Raw genomic sequence first — 19,971 nt, forward strand, 5'->3', positions numbered from 1 at the left:
CCCCACATGTGACCCCATTTTGGAAACTACACTCCTCACGGATTGTAATAAGGGGTGCAGTGAGCATTTACACCCCACAGTTGTCCGATTTTTTTGAACAGTGGTCCATGAAAATGAAAAATTTAAATTTTTCATTTGCATAGCCCACTGTTGCAAAAGTCTGTCAAATGCCAGTGGGGTGTAAATGCTCACTGCACCCCTTATTAAATTCTGTGAGGGGTGTAGTTTCCAAAATAGGGTCACGTGTGGTGTCCACTGTTCTGGCACCATGGGAGCTTTGTAAACGCACATGGCCCCCGACTTCCATTCCAAACAAATTCTCTCTCCAACAGCCCAATGGCGCGCCTTCTCTTCTGAGCATTGTAGTGCGCCCGCAGAGCACTTTACATCCACACATGGGATATTTCCATACTCAGAAGAAATGGTGTTAAAAATTTTCGGGGGCATTTTAGTCAAAAAATTTCATTTACACATCCGACTTTAGTGAAGTCACCAAACACCTGTGGGGGTGTTAAGGCTCACTGTACCCCTTATGACGTTCCTTGAGGGGTGTAGTTTTCAAAATAGTATGCCATGTGTTTATTTATTTATTTTTTTTTTTTGAGGGGTGCAGTTTTTATAATGGGGTAATTTATGGGGTATTTCTAAAATGAAGGCCCCTCAAATCCACTACAAAACTGAACTGAATTTTGAAAATGTTGTGAAAAATTGGAAGCCCTCTGATGTCTTCCAAAAGTAAAAACATGTCAACTTTATGATGCAAACATAAAGTAGACATATTGTATATGTGAATCAATATATAGTTTATTTGGTATGTCTATGTGCCTTACAAGCAGAGAGATTCAACGTTAGAACATTTTTTTTAAATAAAATTTTGGAATTTTTCACCAAGAAATGATTCAAGTATCGACAAAAAATGTTCTGGTCCTTAAGGTCATAATGGGCTTTGTCCTTAAGGGGTTAAGCGTGTGTTATTCCCAAATATAAAAGTTGTTGTCTCAGACACTACTGTAGACTGTGCTGGCCCCGGACTGCAGATGTCCGCACAATCTTTACTAGGTGGCAGGTTGGCTCAGGTTGTTGATACCACTCACTATCGTCTGTCTGCCCTCTTTACCCTGTAGCAGCACATAGGAAGTGTTAATGTATGTACTTTTTTCTTGCCTTCCGTTAGATCCTCCATAGACACTGAACCAGCACTGGTGTTAGGACCTCTAAAATCTATTGAAGAGACCCGGCGAGAGCAGCAGTTAGCAGAGATTGAGGCTCGTAGGTTGGAGCGAGCTAAAGCTGATGCCCAAGAGACTGATATACAGCCGCCTGTTCAAGAGGTTGTAGAGGAGCTTCAGGGGCCCTTTACATATGAATTCTCTTACTGGGCAAGGTGAGTTCCCAATGGTAGTACAATAAGTTATTAAAGGAGCAAAACAAAAAGGTCTGGAATGTGATATTGTTTGCTTGCAGGACCCACCAGCAACTGCAAGCACATCAATGCACATATTTCAATATGCATAATTTCCCCCATGAGCATGTGCCCTCCATACCTGCGTTAACAGCTCAGCATAGTTAGGCATACAGCACTTACATTACAGATGTCAATTGGGGCTGACTTAAACTCAGACAGCAGAGCTACCCAGGCTGGGGGAGAAACAAGCCAAGCCCTTGGCTGGGGAAGAATGAGCTGTGATAGCGAACTGCGTCACTGGAGGAAGGGAGTTTCCTCCAGTGACGCAGTTTGCTCTATAACAGCTCATTCTTCCCCGGCCAAGGGCCGGTTTCTCCCTCAGCCTCCGCAGCAATCCGTACTCTAAGGAAGGTCCTTGTAGGACCAAAACGTCAGTGTTTAACGTTGTGGATTGCAAAATAAATTTATAAGTTATCACCCTGCAATTGAGTGCCAAATTGTGCCAAGTTTTTCTATTCGTACCATCTATTAAGGAGTGGGACCCTCCTTGAGTACCACACAGAGTGAGAGTGCCGTATTTCGCCTTTCTAGTAGAACTAGCCAAACCCCCTGAGATGATAAACATTTAAAACCTATTGTCACAAAATAGTGACTAAATGCAAATGTTCCGTGATGACAGTAAAAGGTATAAAATAATAAAATTTTTGGTAAAGAGGGGGGTAGGAAGGGAAGAATAATATGGGACATAGAGTCACTACCAGTAACAAAAATTTCTTGGTCAGCTCCATTGGGGGACACAGACCGTAGGTATATGCTGCTGCCACTAGAAGGCTGACACTAGGCAACAAAAGAAAGTCGGCCCCTCCTGGCGGCCTCCTTTAAGGATCCGGCGGACAAGAGGATTGAGAATCTGGCCAAGTTCGCCTTTGAGGCGGCTGGTTCATCCTTTCTTCCAGCCTTCGCTTCTGCCTGGGTGTCCAAAGCCCTTTCTATTTGGGCTTCCCAGCTCCAGCAGGGTATTTTGTCTGGCACCCCTTCGGAAGATTTGGCAGATCTTGCACTCCAACTCTCCAATGCTGGAGACTACTTGTGCTCTGCTTCCTTGCAGTCTGCCCGCTGTTCAGCTTTTTCACAGGTAACCTGGTTGCGATTCGTCACCTCATGTGGCTGAAGGCTTGGGACGCTGATGCCACTTCTAAGAAGTCTCTCACGGGACGTCTTTTCTCCAGGACCTAGCTCATCTGAAACACCTGGACAAAATTATCTCAGAGGCTACTGTATGTAAGAGCTCCTTACTGCCCCAGAATAAGTCCCGCCATACCGATTCTCGCCAGAAGTCAACTTCCTTTTTAGTCCTTTCGGTCTTTTGGTTCAGGTCTGGCAGCCAGACCAGCACCCTCACTGGTTAGGAAGGTCCCTTCCTTCAACGCATGCTCTTCCTGAAAGTCTGATAACTGTTCAGGAGAAGGAAGCTTCAGGAGAGACGCCAGCTCAACGTGGCGCAGGACACAAGCAGCAAGTAAGTAAAAGCCAAGAAATAAAACCTCTTGGCTTTTACTTACTTGCTGCTTGTGTCCTGCGTCACGTTGAGCCGGCGTCTCTCCTGAAGCTTCCTTCTCCCGACTACCATTATTGACCGGAGGGCTGCGGACACTTCTATATTATATGCTCACCATTGTTGTGTATGTGGGTACACAACTCCATCAGGTGAGCGACTTTCATGTTTCTTAATTTCCACGCAATCCTCTTTTATCTCACCACGGAGCGCTGTCACCTCCCTTTTCAGATACGGATAACCATTCAGGCCACTTTGCAGCCAAGTCAGGCACCCGGAACCCTCCCTCCACTTGAAGGGACGCCCCCACCCGAGAATTCTTTTCCGGTGGGAGGTCGTTTGTCCCTGTTCCTTGACTGGCTTAGGTGCAGGACTCTTGGGTCCGAGATGTCGTTTCCGACTGGTATCTTATCAAGTTTGCTTCCTTTCCAAGGGACTGCTTTTTTCGTTCTTGACCTCCTTGTTCTCCTTTCTTGGCAGCAGCTTTTCGGGTCGCACTTCAGACTAGGGATCGACCGATTATCGGCATGGCCGATAATCACGATTTTGGGCATTATCGGTATCGGCAATTACCTTGCCGATAAGCCGATAATGCCCCGCCCCCCCGCACCGCGACCGCCACCCACCCCGACCCACCATACCGCACCCCCGACCCACCGCACCGCGTCGCACCCCCCACCGTGATGCTGGGCGGTATACCGGTATGGATTTTTGCCCATACCGCTATACCGGTCGGGCCCCTCCCCCACCCTCCGAGTCAATAAAAAAAATTAAACTTACCCGTAATGGGGGTGGTCCGGGCCATCCATCGTTCCTGTAGTGTCCGGGGGCGTTCCGGGTGAACCGGTCCGGGCTGTCCTTCTTCTCCGGTGGTCATCTTCTCCACTCCGTGCAGGCTCTGGCCTAGTACACTGCATAGACGCCGCTACGCCGTGACGTCAGGTGCGTCACTGCGCAGCGGCGTCTATGCAGCGTACTAGGCCGGAGCCTGCCCGGAGTGGAGAAGATGACCGCCGGAGAAGAAGGACAGCCCGGACCGGTGCACCCGGAACGCCCCCGGACACTACAGCAAGGATGGATGGATGGCCCGGACCACCCTGACAGGTAGGGGAGAGAAGCGGGTGGCGGCGGCGGCCTATGGCCCCGTAAAAGCCACTGCAGATCATTGATTTAAAGCGCCCGCTTTAAATCAATGATCTGCAGCGGTGTCGCGGGGGGTTAAATAGCCGATAACTTATACCGGAATATCGGTATAAGTTATCGGCTATCGGCCCTAACCTGCACCGTTTATCGGTATCTGCCCTAAAAAAACGATATCGGTCGATCCCTACTTCAGACCCTTCTTGCTCAGGGAGTGATCGTTTCAGTTCTTCCCATGGAGCATTTTTTTCAGGCTTCTACTCAAATCTTTTTGTCGTCCCCAAAAAAGGGGGCTCCGTCTGCCCTGTCCTGGATCTGAAGCACCTCAACCGCTACCTACTCCTGTGTCATTTCTGTATGGAGTCTCTACGTTCTGTGGTGGCTTCCATGGATCAAGGAGAATCGGTGGATATCCGGACGCATTTCTTCACATCCCGATATTTCCGGCTCATCAGCGGTATCTCTGCTTCGCCGTTTCGGAGGGCCATTTTCAGTTTGTGGCCTTTCTCTCCGGCCGAGCCAGGGCCCCAAGGATCTTCTTCAAGGTCCTGGCAGCGGTAATCGTCATCCTTCGAGCCCGGGTGTGTTCGTGATCCCTTGAATGACCTCTTGATCAAGGCTTCAACCAGGGACCAGAATCAGGAGAGTCTCCTCCTCACTCTTCAGACCTTGTCTCGTTTCAGCTTTGTAATCAACCAGGGAAAGTCAAAGCTGAATCGCACCCAGTCTCTGATCTTTTTGGGACTCCAGTTCGACACAGCGGTTGCCCGGTTCCGGCTTCCTCCGGACAAGCGCTGCTCTCTATCAGCAGGTGTTCTCCTTCTCCATCGTCCCATTCCAGTTTCCATTCGATTCTGCATGGAAGTCCTGGGTCGATGGTGGCGACCATGGAAGCTGTCCCCTCTGCCCAGTTTCATTATCACCCTCTTCAGCTGGTCATTCTTTCCCGGTGGAACAAGTCTCCGCTTTCCCTCTATCGCAGTATTCTTCTTCCTCCCCCCCCCCAGGATTTGCTAGTCCCTCCGGTGATGGCTCCCCTTCTTCGGCAGGGATGGTCCTTCCTTCCCCCTCACTGGCATGTCATCATGACAGACGAGTCTCTCAGCAGTTTAGGGGGAGTCTTCTGGGATCGGACGGTCCAGGGCCGTTGGTCCTCTCAGGAATCTGTTCGCCCCATCAACATTCTGGGACTCTGAGCAATTTACCTTTTGCCTTCTCCATTGGGAGCGACATCTCCAGAACCATCCTGTTTGTGTTCAGTCTGACAACTCCACGGCTGTGGCGTATGTCAATTGCCAGGGCAACACTCGCAGCCCGGCGGCGATGTCCCAGGTCTCAAGGATGCTGCTCTGGATGGAACTCAGAGTTCCATCCAATCTCGGTGATTCAGTGAATCTGTTGCTCAGTGCCTTTTATAAGGTGCTCCCTTTGAAGGTGGCCTTTCTCATTGCGGTCACTTCCATCCGGAGGATTTCAGAGATAGCGGCTCTCTCCTGCCATTACCTCTATTTGATACTGCACCAGGACAAATTTGTTTTCCTACTGATTCCCACTTTTTGCTTAAGGTTGTCTCCTCTTTTCACCTAAATAAGGATATTGTCCTTCTGCCCTGCTCATTCCCATCCCAGGGAGCGTTTACTTCACTGTCTTGACATGGTTCGGGCTTTCGGTCACTTCATCCTTTCGTCAATGTGACTTTCTTTGTGCTTCCAGAGGGTTGCCGTAAGGGACTACCTGCTTCTAAGGCGACCGTTTCCCGGTGGATCCGTTCTGCCATCTCGGAAGCCTACTGCTGCAAAGGGAAGACTCTGCCTTTCCCGGTCTCAGCTCATTCCACTCGATCTGTCGGGGCCTCCTGGGCTCTTTGCAATAGGGCCTCAGCCTTACAAGTCTGTAAGGTGGCCACATGGTCGTCCTTGCACAAAATTTTACCAGGTGCACACTTTTGCGTCAGCTGATGTCGGCTTGGGTCACAAAGGGTTGCAGGCGGCTGTGGCCAAGCCTTCCTCCTGAGTTGCTTTGTTTCTTTCCCACCACGGGGACTGCTTTGGTACGTCCCACGGTCTCTGTGTCCCCCAATGGAGCTGACCGAGAAAAGTAGATTTATTTTTAATTTTTTTATGCCTACCGTAAAATCTGTCTCGGAGGATCCATTGGGGGGGGGACAGCACCCACCCATTTGTTCTGGTGTCTTTGGTTCAGTTGTCTGTCCGGGGGTTGGTTTCGGTTATTTTTTTGTCTGTGGTTCTTTCAGACAGTTGCTTGTTTTCTTTCCCTGTCTGTCCTCTCCTACTGCTTTGGGATTAAACTGATTAGTTCAGAGTCTGTAGGTGGGGTATATCCTGCCGGGAGGGGACAACTTTCTTTTGTTGCCTAGTGGCAGCATTTACTCACAGTCCCACCGAAACTAACCCCCAGACAGGACAGACAACTGAACCAAAGACACCAGAAAAAATGGGTGGGTGCTGCCCCCCCCGGATCCTCCAAGAAAGAGATTTTACGGAAAGCATAAAAAATCTACTTATTGTGAACATACATGACTCTGTAAAAGGGCTTTAATTGCATATAAATGTCCACACCGGAATGCCCCTTTTAGGCCGGAAGTCAGTAGACTATAGGGGAGATTTATCAAAACCTGTGCAGAAGAAAAGTTGACCGGTTGCCCATAGCAACCTATCACATAGCTTTTACATTTCAAATTATTATTATTTTTTTAAGAAATGAAAGATTCAAGCTGATTGGCTGTTATGGGCTACTGATCAACTTTTCCTCTGCAGAGGTTTTGATCAATCTCCCCCTATGTCTTGACAAGTTGAATTGGTGATCATATTGCTTATGCTGGTATGCCGGTATACTCTGAATTATATCATTAAGGAGAAGGGTCAGATCCATATATAGCTAAATTTTGCTCTGATATATAATTTGCAGAGTAATCCACCTAAGAGCCAAGGTCCTCTGTAACGCTGCACTATAGGGAGAGATACTGTCATAGGCAAAACCCCTTTATTGCCTTTTTTTCTCATTTAGATCTAGTGAGAAGATCACAGTGACGCCTTCATCTAAAGAACTTCTCTTCTACCCCCCCTCTGTGGAGACTGTTGTCAGTGGAGGTAAGCAGCTGTCATCTTGCATGGAGACTTGTCTAGTGGTGCCATAAGGCTGACACTATATTTACATTTCATGTATGTTCTGTGCCAGAATCTTTACTACCTCTTCTCGATCTTGTTAATTTCTCAATTTCAGAAAGTTGTCCGGGAAAGCTCATAGAGATTCATGGGAAAGCCGGCTTGTTTCTGGATGGACAGATCCACCCGGAATTAGAGGGTGTTGAAATTGTGATCAGTGAGAAAGGAGTAGCTTCACCTCTCATTACTGTTTTCACTGATGATAAAGGATCATACAGGTGGGAGCTTTTAAAAAAAAAATATATATATATATTTTTTTAACCGTTTTATACATTACAGATTGCTAATGGAGATGAATGAAGCAGTTTAGCAGTAATCGATTTAGATCCAAATTTTACATAGAATTCTGGTTTGTTACAATCAACTTTTTTTTTTTTTTCTCTTTTGAGGGGGAAAGATTCGCTTTGGGCGAATCCAGTACAGGTGCAGGGACTTCTGTCAAAGGCACGAGACCTTGCTCCTGTACACTGACTGGTAAGGCATACACTGCTGCTCATATTTGCTGAGCATAACAGATGTTTTGGCCACCCAGAGGAAAGCGGATATGATTGCATTGCCACTAATTCCAGCCACTGGGTCAGGCGCTTTGATGTGCACGCCTTGTCGCTCATTATCTACAGGAACACAGACTCCTGTCTCCTGGTAATCCCTATATTCTCTGGCCTGGCTGCTCTGTATGGAGCCCCAAGAGGTACATTTGTTGGGCCGGGCATCAGTCGCAGACATCCATTAATGTCCTTTATTGTTAACTTCGAGGCTGCTTCGTATCTATGAATCATATCAGCCATTGAATCAGAATCGAATCCTAGCTAAACAAAGTTTAACTTCTCTTTAGTTGGAAACATAACAGCAAGAAGAGACTAATAAAATTAGGTATAAAGTGGTCATGTGTCAAGATATCTATAGCAAGAGATAGTAATTAAAAGGAAGGCCCGGCACTGTGTATAGGACTCCCGGTCCTGGTGGGTGCTCTGCTCTTGGAGATAGGACTCCGTATCCCTTGGTAATCAAATACTAATGAAAGAAGCGGCACTCCAAAATAGCTTCAAAAGCTGTGGTTTATTCACCCATCATGTGAATGGTGCTACGTTTTGGTCTCCACAATGAGACCTTTCTCAAGCCTATTAAAATGTTTAATTGGCTTGAGAAAGGTCTCATTGTGGAGACCGAAACGTAGCACCATTCACATGATGGGTGAATAAACCACAGCTTTGAAGCTATTTTGGAGTGCCGCTTCTTTCATTCGTATTTGTATAGCAAGAGATAGATATATAGAGATAGATATAGCTATTATTATATTATCATTTTTTTCATTAGGGATGTTCCAAAAGCTAAAAGAGTAGGAGTACTGACTTTTTTTTTTTTTCCCTAAGTACGTACCGATACCAATTATTAACACCTCACGCTGCTTAGTTTTTTTTTTCTCCTTCTTTTAAAGTGGTGGTTACACAGAGCGGATTAATAAAAGGGGAGGTAGTAGTCAGTCAATCACATTGCCTGTAACTAGGAGAAAGTATCCCTAAAGTGGCCAATAGCCATGACACGTGTTAAGCCTATCAGGCTGTATTTGTGTGAGGGGCTGGAATATATGTATATATATTATAACGCCCGCTGCTTTTACTGGCGGGGCGAATGTACATTTTTTCGGATGGTTTTGGCAGGATTCACTCCAGGTCAGCGTTGAGACTCTCAATTTAGGAGAGTTTGGTAATGTTATGTACAGGTTTGCTGGCTCTGCCCGCAGCGGTGGCGGGATCCAGCGAACACAGGTCATGTCTGGTAAGGCTGTAGGTAAGTGCTGCGGTAGTTTATATCCCCAATAGTACCCAGAATTAGTACAGCTGGTTTATTGAATCTGCAGGGTCACTCACTGTTCGGCACTTTTCACTTCATTTTGCGTGCTGCTGGTGACCTCTGCTGGGTCCCTCCTGGGTCATGTGTGCCTTAGCCGGAAATGCTATGTTCTGGTTTGAATCACCCGCCGCGAGCCTCAACAGTACAGCGGAGTTTTCAGGCTGCTGGAACACTGTTCTTGTGGTCTTGGTTGTTAATAAATCTTCCTCAATATCTCCTTCCTCTCACAGGATTCCTGCTGGCAGACCGTTTCTGCTCGTTCCCGAGTAGGTATGGGTTAAGGTCCTGGGGAGGGGAGGGGAAGGAGTCATGTCCAGTTCACAGCATACATCACCAAGGGAACGAGTACTATCAAACGTCCTGATGCACTGTGATGAGCTCTTAAGCTGTGGTAAGGGTATTTACTCTTGGGCTTGTTGCTCTGACTGCAGTTAGGTTGGTACAATGGTTCACAGATGTTTCTGGAGTTGTTTGCTGCCTGCTGAGATCTTACATGGCAATACTCCAACCTGTGCATGCCACCCCTAAATATGTGCGTTATAACAATCACTATACCATGTACAGGTCTATACGTGCATAGCATTAGTATGTATATATGGTTTGTACATTATAGGGTCACTGTATTTGTGCATAGCATTTATACTGTTTATAAGTTCATTGCATATATAAGGTGTATATATTAAGGTCATAGTATTTACATACAGTGAACACTCATAGTATTTAGATATAGTGCATACGGTCAGTTTTCATAGTTTTTATGCAGTGCTTACAGTTATAGTCTTGTATATGGTACATACGCTCATAGTGTTATATGCAGTACATAGTTATAGTGTTGCATACAGTTCATACACTCAGTGTACAGTTATAGTGTTGTATACTGTTCATACGCTCATGGTGTTATATGCGGTGCGTACGGTTATAGTGTTGTATACAGTACATACACTCATAGTGTTATATGCAGTGCGTACAGGTATAGTGTCGTATGCAGTACATAAGCTCATAGTGTTACATGCAGTGTGTACAGTTATAGTGTTGTATATATTACACACGCTCATAGTGTTACATGCAGCGCGTACAGTTAGTGTTGTATACAGTTCATACACTCACGTTATATGCAGTCATAGTGTTGCATACAGTAAATAGTGTTATGTGCAGTGCATTCAGTTAGTGTTGTATACAGTTCATACTCTCATAGTGTTACATGCAGCGCGTACAGCAAGCAGGGCCGGACCTGACAAGTGCGGCGGCGATCTGCAGTCTGTATGGAGCGGGCTCCCGACTCCTGCCTGCTCCATACTCTGCAGCCTGTGTCCTCGGAAGCAGAGCAGGGGAGATGAGAAGCTGTATTTGTCTTCTCTCCCCTGCAGACGTGCGGGGGGAGATGAGGGGGCGTGGCTTATTTCTCCCCGTGCAGACCTGCGTCCTCTGCCTTCACTCCCCCCAGCTGTAGCTTCAGAGAGCTGAGGGGAGAAGGCGCGTCTGCACGGGGAGATGCTTGTGACGCTCACAGGGGAGTATGGAGCGGGCTCCGGATTCCTGCCCGCTCCATACTCTGCAGCCCCCGGCTGTTCTCAGTAGCCAGGGGCCGCCGCTAATAGCCAGCATGCGGCGATCGCCCCGGCTGGCTATTAACCTTTTAGATCGCCGCTGTCAAAGCTGACAGCAGCGACTAAAGGGAGATGTGAATGCTCCCTGGTGGGCTAGTGGGGTGGATCGCCCCCCCCCCCCGGCAGCGCGATCGCGGGGGGAGATCCACTATAGAGGTAGCCGGAGGGCTTACCTCTGTTCCCTGCTGTCCCGCTCTGTCATTGATAGAGCCTGGTCCAGCCAGGATCTATCAATGGATCACAGAGCACACAGATTAATAGAGTTCAATAGAACTCTATTCATCTATATGAGGAATCTAATGATTACTCATAAGTCTAGTAGTGTAAAAAAAAAAAAAAGTTTTAATAAACGTTTGAAAGACACACATTAACCCAGTGGTCTTCAAACTGTGCCCCTCCAGATGTTACAAAACTACAATTCCCAGCATGCCAGGACATCGGGTGACATGATGCACCTTTCCCTTTCCGTTATAATCTCATTATATGAAGTGTTTTATTATGCCTGAAGAAAGGGCTGACCCAGCCCAGAAACGCGTTGCATGTAATAAAATATCACTTACTTTCACATGTTTAGCTGCGGAATCATTTTCTGCTCCACAATACCGGCAAGCGCGGGGAGATCTTCCAATATCCTGTGAAATTCCTCTGCACCCTTCCTAATTACACAAGGAACACTATATTAAAAGTTTTATTTGGTGACAGGTACTCTTTAAATTGCAAGGGATTGGGCCGAAGAATATTCAAGTTCTTTATGTAAAGCGAATGACCCACATCGGGGGAGGGGAATGTTTATTTCTTAATCGATTTTAAGCTGTAGCGCTGAGGGAAACATACAGTCTTGTAAAACTCAGAAGAGATTAAAATGAACGTTTTGCAAAGAACGGCGTGAGTTTTTTGTAATTTTACAAGTTGCCTTTCTATGTTGATTCAGATTGCACCTTAGGTTTTGGGGCCTTTTATTGATTAAGTATATGGATTTGTATTGTCTGTTTATGCCCTCATGTAACTATTGAATGGCCTTGTTTTTTTTTTTTTTTTTTATATTTGCACAGTGTGGGACCTTTACACAGTGACCTAGAGTACACAATTTCTGCTCAGAAAGAAGGCTTTGTGCTGACTGCCATTGATGGAACCGTGGGAGACTTCAATGCTTTCGCCCTTGCAGGAGTTACATTTGAGGTATTAGTAGAAGTCACTTTACCAATTATTTTCCTTGTCCTTTACAATTTTTACATAATGCTTTTTCTCAGTCGCTCTTCATTGGGGGATACCTATACTGATGGGTATATGCTCTTGCCACTAGGAGGCGCTGACACTGGAAAAATAAAGTCTGCCCCTCCCTGGCAGGATTTGCCTGCCCACTGGAAGTGAGGTAATCCTTTTTAGCTAGTGTCAGTAGGAGGCAAGACACAGCTCTGGGAGCTCTGCAGACCTGGTCTTTTTTTAAATTATTTTCTAGTAAGGACTGTTAGGTTTTTATCTCCCTTTTTGTTTCCCTTTTTCAGGTGGGGGTTCAGGAGCATGGCGTTACCTGTTCCCCCATAAAATACACTAGCTGATCTCATTATGCCAGACTGTAGCCTCAACTGTCCCTCATCTTTCAGATGCCGCGTCCGTGGCTGGAATTCCGGTCCCCCACTGTTAGTGCAAGGTGTCCACCAGAGTGACCCGTTGTCTACTATGGACCCATAACAGTAAGCCAGACAGTGGTCTGCATGTTTTCCTCCGCCACCTGTCCCTCACCACACGGCTGGTGTATCTGCGGCTGGAGTTTCGGTACCCCACTGCTGTGCGGGGTATACAAAGTAGTGACCCGTGTCCTATGGACCATTTGGGGAAACAGGGGATACAATACCCATGTATTGTATCCCCTGTTACCCCAAATGGTCCATAGGGCCGAGGGTGGCTGGGATACTATCCATGGCTCCTAGGCCTCTCTGCCCTTCCACAGGCACAGGGGGGCACAGTTATCACCTATCTGGCTGTCCCTTTTAGCCAGCACCTGTAGGTGTACTTGTTCAGCCAGACTGTTGTGAGCCTCCCATCTCTGGGTTGCCGCGGGCATGGTCAGGTTTCCTGTATCCCGTTGATTTCCTACCTCCTCCCGGGATGGTTCCAGCTCATCTGGCTTTCTAGTCGACATTTTCTTGTCTCTATATGGTCTGTAGGTCTGGAGTCTCTTCATAGGACGGTCTCGTCCTTTGGTGTTCTAGTCCATCTCCATGGCCAAGGGTTCTTCCGGGAGCTCAGTTTCTGGGCCTCGGTTGTTTCTGCCTGGGATCTTGTCTGCAGGCCTTACGATCGAATGGGTTTTTCTTTAGGCTGATTCCCTTTCTCTAGTGGTTGTTCTTCCCACCCTAGGGGACTGCTTTTGGTATGTCCCATCAGTATAGGTGCAACCCAATGAAGAGTGACCGAGAAAAGGATATTTTTTTATTTTTTTTGTGCTCACCATAAAATCTCTTTCCCATAGCCTTCATTGGGGGACACTGCACGCACCCACCCACCCATTTCTTCATTTTTTTTTTTGTCCGGATATTCTTTTCCGGTTCTTGAGTTTTTCTCTGGGATTCTTTTCTAGGGTCCGTCGGACATGTTTCTTTGTTGGCTTCTCCTACTGCTGTGTGACAAAACTGATTACCTCACTTCCAGTGGGCGGGTATATCCTGCCAGGGAGGAGCTGACTCTTTTTTTCCTAGCGTCAGTGCCTCCTAGTGGCAAGAGCATATACCCATCAGTATCAGTGTCCCCCAATGAAGTCTACTAGAAAGAGAGCTTTTATAGTGAGCACAAAAAAATCTCCTTATTTCTAGAAGTTTTCCACACTTACTTTTTTTTTTTTTTTAATAGATCCGGTCAGAAGATGACCAGCCCCTGGCTGGAGTTCTCTTATCTCTTAGTGGTGGAATGTTCCGTTCCAATCTCCTCACCCAGGACAACGGGATGTTGACTTTCTCAAACCTGGTAATACAAGCGATTTTATGTGTTTCATTCTGATTCCTTGTCATAGAGCAGTGATCTCAAAACTGTGGACCTTCAGCTGTTGCAAAACTACAACTCCCAGCATTCCCGGACAGCCATTGGCATGCTGGGAGTTGTAGTTTTGCAACAGCTAAAGGTCCACAGTTTAGAGACCAATGTCATTGAACTGTTCACATAATACTTTTCCCTTATTTGCTAGTACACTGGGCAAGGATGGAATAGCCTAGTAGGCTACACCATTTCGTCCACAGAAACCTTGAAATCTATGGGTCACAGACTCCACTTTGATATCCATGAAATGCACATGTCACAAGCACCTTATACCATGATGGCCATAAAGCTATAATAGTCATATATTCGCATCCACCCGTAGGCTATTATGGCATCTGTTATAAAAAGCCCATGATGTATACATTGAGATATGGATTACAGATACTACTTTATGCCGTCTGTAAAAGCCCTTGTTTAAGGCATATATTATCATTGTACTTAAAGAGGTACTCCAGAGGAAAACGACATTTTCAAATCAACTGGTGCCAGAAAGTTATATAGATTTGTAAATTATTTCTATTTAAAAATCCCCAGGCGTACCCGTCAGATCCAACAAAAAAGTTTTTTTTAATGTCACTCAGTACCTAATCCCCTGACCATGTCCATCTAATTTTTATGTGTCTAGCACCTTTATTTGTTTATTTTATTACACTTTTAATTTAGCTCACTAGTTTGAATTCCTCTCAAAGGGAGGGGGCGTGGCCTCACTGTGAAGCTCTCCGCCCCCTCCCTCAGTATGCTGTCTGCTCACATCTCCCCTAGCATTAGCAAAACTACAACTCCCAGCTTGTCATCACTGACAGTAGCGGGACACAAGCTGACAGTGGGAGGATTTTTCCTCCAGCTGTGAACCCTGCACTCACACCTGTCAGTCATGGAAGTGTGTCCATAACATAGGTGATGATGCATGGACACAGCAGGACTAGTATGTGTCCAAGCAGGCAGGGGGGGCAGTTTTTTGAATGGCTTTTTCAGTATGAAATACTGAAAATTTTCTAATGAAGGCAATTACAAAACCTATTTGTTTTGCATTCTTTCCAACATATCAAAAGTTTTTGTATCTGACAATGCCCATTTAATCCTTCCAGTACAGAGGTGTCAGCAGAGAGCACTGTGGTCAGACAGAAAATAACTACACAACTTCCTTTGTAGTATACAGCAGCTGATAAGTACTGGAAGGATTAAGATTTTTAAATAAAAGTAATTTACAAATCTGTTTAACTTTCTCGCACCGGTTGATTTAAAACATTTTTTTCCCTTCAGAGTACCCCTTTAACTAAGAGGTTATTCACTTGTATGCCAATCCAGATAGAGTAACATGGTCCAGATTTCCAGATCCCACTCTTACCCTACAGCCGGTGCTAGAAGTCCTGAGTCTTGGTAAAGTGCACTTGAATGTAATGCCAGCTTGTCCTTTGGGTGTACTACCTTAATGAATGTATTACAAGGATATGGTGATGTACAAGGGAATGATGAGTGACTTTCCTTTTTCTTCTTTTAGAGCCCTGGTCAGTATTACTTTAAACCCATGATGAAGGAGTTTCGTTTCGAGCCTTCCTCTCAGATGATAGAGGCACAAGAAGGACAGAGCCTAAAGATTAAAATCACTGGTTACAGAACGGCTTACAGGTCACTATCTTTACACTTCCTCGAATGTCCGACACGTCTCAATGTTCATTCTGAAAGTTAGTGGTAGTAAAATAAAAAAATAACCATCATAGGGTCATTTTGAACAATGGGGGAGAGTGCAGTTTTTGAGGCTTTTGGGACAGATACTAAGGGTGGTTGTGCTGAGATCTGGCCACCCCATTGTTGGAACATATGCAGAAGGTCAAGCAATAAAATATCAGGACTGTGTCAGGAGTGGTGTCCTTTATGGTCCATAAATAGATGCTGTGTACAGGTAAAAGGGAATAAGAGGTAAATTTAGATGCTTCAGTTTTAAACCATTAGTACAGTGTTTCCCAACCAGAGTGCCTCCAGCTGTTGCAAAAGAACAGCCTTTGGTTGTCCGTGCATGCTGGGAGTTGCCGTTTTACAACTGGAGACACCCTGGTTGGGAAACACTGCCTTAACCCCTTCCCACAAATGGACGTATATTTACATCCATTGAAGGCTCCCGCGTGTATGACGTGCGGTCAGCTATCAGGCTGATGTCCGGCATTAACCCTTTAGATGCCGCAATCAAAGTTGATCGTGGCATCTAAAAGCGGTTAATTCCGTTCCCGGCTAGCTCAGTGGGCTGATCAGGACTGCCGTGGCGAAACCGCAGCATCCCTATCAGCTTAGAGGATGGGGGAGGTGTCTTGCCTTCCTCACTGCCGTCTGATCCAGTCCAGCTCCAGTCTTTTATTCATTCGGCTTTGGGGGGGTTCACACCACATTTTCATTGTACGGCTGCCGGCTCCGGTTGGGGGGAGCAGAAACCGGGCGCTCCCATATCCCAGCTGGACCCGACCCGTATCTATTGTATTTCAATGAGCCAACCAGAGTCAAACAGTGACTCAGGCACATTTTTGCACCGTATCTGGTTCTCTGACCGGACCTAAAACCGTGGTATACTACACGGATACAGGGCAAAAATGTGCCGAACAGAGTAACTGTTTGACACTCCGGTCAGCTCATTGAAATACATTAGATATGGGCCTCGTCCGGCTGGGATATGGGAGTGCCCGGTTTTTGCTCCCCTCAACCGGATCCGACAGCCGTTACACTGAAAACGTGGTGTGAACCCACCCTTTGCCAGGCTAAAACAATGGAGCACCGATAACACTGATCAATGCTCTCCTATGGGGAAGCATTTATCAGTGTATGCAATCTAAAGATTGCATGTTATAGTCCCCTATGGGGACAAAAAAAAGTTAATAAATATGCATTAACCCAGTGCCTAATAAGTTTAAATCACCCCCCCCCCCTTTTCAAATTTTTCAAAAAATAAATAAAACCTAAACGTGCGTACATGTCAGAACTATTAAAATATAATGTAATATAATGATCAATGGCGCAAGTGTAAAAAAAAATTTCAATGTCCACAAATGTGCATTTTTGGTCACTGCTTATAATACAAAAAATGTATAAAACGTGATCAAAAGGTACCATCAAAATAAAAAATGGTCACAATAAAAACAGATCATGGCGCAAAAAATAGGCCCTCATACATCCCTATATACTTAAAAATAAAAAAGTTATAGGGGTCAGAAGTGGACAATTTTAAACATACTAATTTTGGTGCATGTAGTAAAATAAAATAAAACCTATATAAATGAGGTATCCTTGTAACCATATGGACCTACAGAATAAATATAAGGTGTCATTTGTATGGGAAATTGCACTGCGTAGAATCGGAAGCCCCAAAATTTACAAATTATTGGTTGGTCTTGGTTGTCCTGTCTTCTGTGGCAGGTTGCAATCTTCATCGTATCCTTTTATGTGTCATCCTCATAGTATTAACCATATTCTCAGACTTTACCCAACAAGGCACTTAATCCCTAATTTACAACAGCTCCTTAAGATAAAATAAGTGACGGCTTTAGTAAATTAAATAAATGAGAAAATATGATTAAATTATAAATTCATCGGTGCTTCCATAAAAGTAAACCAGGCTGGCATACAGTTTAACTTTATGGTGTAGAAAACACTAAAATATTGTGAGGTGCGGGCCCAGGATATTTCCCAATAGACGTTGTTACTTGAGGTTTATGACTCTTGAAGGCCGCCTGTCATTGGCTGCGGAGATACCATATTGCACAGCCTATTACGATTGCTCTAATTGAATTAAAAAGATAGATTTCTGCTAAATGAGTATTATGAGGCTCATAATACAGAGTGATTCCATTTTATGAAGCTTTGTACACTGTTCCTTTTATTATAATACAAACTTATTTCAGTGTATGGATATATAAGCAAGTACTGTAGATTATACAGAGACTTTTTATATATACCAGGAACCCAAAAGTTTCTATATAGTTTCTGCCTTTTTATTGGCATGATCTATACCTATGATTTTGCCCCTAGACCAATGTTTTCCAACCAGGGGGCCTCCAGCTGTTGCATAACTACAAGACCCAGCATGCCCGGACAGCCATAGCTGGGAGTTTTAGTTTTGCAACAGCTGGAGGTGCTGTGTTTGGGAAACACTCCAACAGACACTTTTTTTTTTGAGGTCCGGGCAGATTGAGTGTGTGACGTTCCTTCTCCCTTTCTCTTTGCAGTTGTTATGGGACCATATCCTCTCTAAATGGTGAACCGGAGCAAGGAGTGTCAGTGGAAGCTATGGGTCAGAATGATTGCTCGATTTATGGTGAAGACACAGTCACGGATGAGGAGGGCAAATTCAGACTTCGAGGTTTAAGGGTTAGTATAGATCTGTAGGGGGCGCAGTTAACATTTATTACACCTATTCTACCCGATCCGAAAGACTTTGGAGAATAAAAAAAATATATATATATAATGTTTGACTTTCATTATATTTATCAAACCATGTGCAGAAGAACAGTGTAGCAGTTGCCCATAACAACCAATCCATTCCCAACTTCAGACTTTAAATAGGCCATTGAAATGTGCAAACTTGGATCTGATTGGTTGCTATGGGCAACTGCTTCACTGTTCCTCTGCACAGGTTTTGATAAATCCCCCCCACAGTATATACCAGTGGTACTCTTCTGGCAGCGGGCCCGATTCAGACAATCATCCGGACCTTCAGCTACCAAAGGAGGCACTGGTGCTTTCTCTATGATGCAAATGACTCCATTAGTGCTGCCTGCATTATTTTGCTCTGGTCAGGCCTGACTAGAAGAGACCAGAGCAACAGATGCAATGCTATAACCTGGACAAGTAAGCATTCTCAGGTGTTTCCCCAACCCTTTATCTCTCCAGTTGTTGCAAAGCTACAGCTCCAATCATGTGCATCTGTCAGTGCATGAGCTGGAGGGTTACAGGTTGGGAAACAATGATTTTAGTGCAAAATTGCACATTTCATATGGGGAGGTTTCATAGTGGCACATTTTATATGAGGGTCATAATGGCACAGTTTATATGGGGTTCATAGTGGTACAGTTTATATGGGGGTCATAGTGGCACAGTTTATATGGGGGTCATAGTGGCACAGTTTATATGGGGTCATAGTGGCACAGTTTATATGGGGGTCATAGTGGCACAGTTCATATGGGGGTCATAGTGGCACGGTTCATATGGGGGTCATAGTGGCACGGTTCATATGGGGGGTCATAGTGGCACGGTTCATATGGGGGTCATAGTGGCACAGTTCTTTTATGGCAGTGTAGCCGCTAGTTGTGAACCAAGCCTTAGCATTCAGCTTGGACTTTCACTGGATGGCTGACCTGGATAAGTGGACCCTTACAGAAAGTAGTTGAGTACCCCTGGTCTATACAGTAAGGAGATATGGAAACGTGACATTTAGCTTCCACCTTTTTTCGCCAGCCAGTGTTTCTGGTAACACAGGTGTAAATATAATCCATTCTTTCACTTGTTTCCAGCCTGGCTGTGTCTACCATGTCCAGCTGAAGTCTGAAGGGAATGATCATATTGAACGTGCCTTGCCTCCATATCGGGCAATACCGGTAAGTTCTATCAATTCTTTGTACTATTGTGGGTTTCTTGCATTTTTTTAAATTTATTTAATGGAAATCTCCAGGCTTCGCTTTTCTACAGGGGGGTACTCCAGTGTTCAGGATAGAGGGTAACTATCTGATTGTGGGTTAGGGGTCTGACTGCTGGGGCTCACTGCAATCTCCTAAACAAGGAATAGTCCTTCCTGGCAGTGGGACCCTGAGAATGTTGCGGGGGGTCACACAAGCGGACTGCCGCGCTATTTATTCTCTGTGGGTGCCGCTGGAGATACCATTTCCCTGAAAATAAGACAGGGTCATATTAATTTTTGCTCCCAAAGATGCGCTAGGTCTTATTTTCAAGGGATGTCTTATTTTCTCCCCTCACATTACCAGACCCCACCCCCCCTACCAGACATTCACCCGACCCCCCCCCACCAGACATTCCCCCGATTCTTCCTCCTACTAGACCTTCTCCCCCCCCCCCCCCTACCAGACATTCTCCCCCCCCCTACCAGACATTCTCCCCCCCCCTCCCCCTACCAGACATTCTCCCCCCCCCTACCAGACATTCCCCCCCCTACCAGACATTCTCTCTCCCCCCCCCCCCTACCAGACATTCTCC

The 19,971-nt window shown here is 45.6% G+C and overlaps 1 protein-coding gene across 1 annotated transcript in view; it reads left to right on the plus strand.

Moving 5' to 3' along the window:
- Positions 1-19,971, plus strand: part of LOC130285506 (BOS complex subunit NOMO3-like) — a 105,941-nt gene that overhangs the window by 72,079 nt on the left and 13,891 nt on the right. The window contains exons 19-26 of the mRNA XM_056536985.1: positions 1,175-1,384; positions 7,128-7,210; positions 7,344-7,503; positions 11,799-11,925; positions 13,597-13,710; positions 15,281-15,408; positions 17,991-18,132; positions 19,275-19,358. Of these exons, the coding sequence (XP_056392960.1) occupies positions 1,175-1,384; positions 7,128-7,210; positions 7,344-7,503; positions 11,799-11,925; positions 13,597-13,710; positions 15,281-15,408; positions 17,991-18,132; positions 19,275-19,358 (1,048 nt within the window). The remainder of the gene's footprint in view (positions 1-1,174; positions 1,385-7,127; positions 7,211-7,343; positions 7,504-11,798; positions 11,926-13,596; positions 13,711-15,280; positions 15,409-17,990; positions 18,133-19,274; positions 19,359-19,971) is intronic.

The sequence above is a fragment of the Hyla sarda genome, chromosome 8 (assembly GCF_029499605.1).
Source record: "Hyla sarda isolate aHylSar1 chromosome 8, aHylSar1.hap1, whole genome shotgun sequence".
In the NCBI taxonomy this organism is placed as follows: Eukaryota; Metazoa; Chordata; class Amphibia; order Anura; family Hylidae; genus Hyla; species Hyla sarda.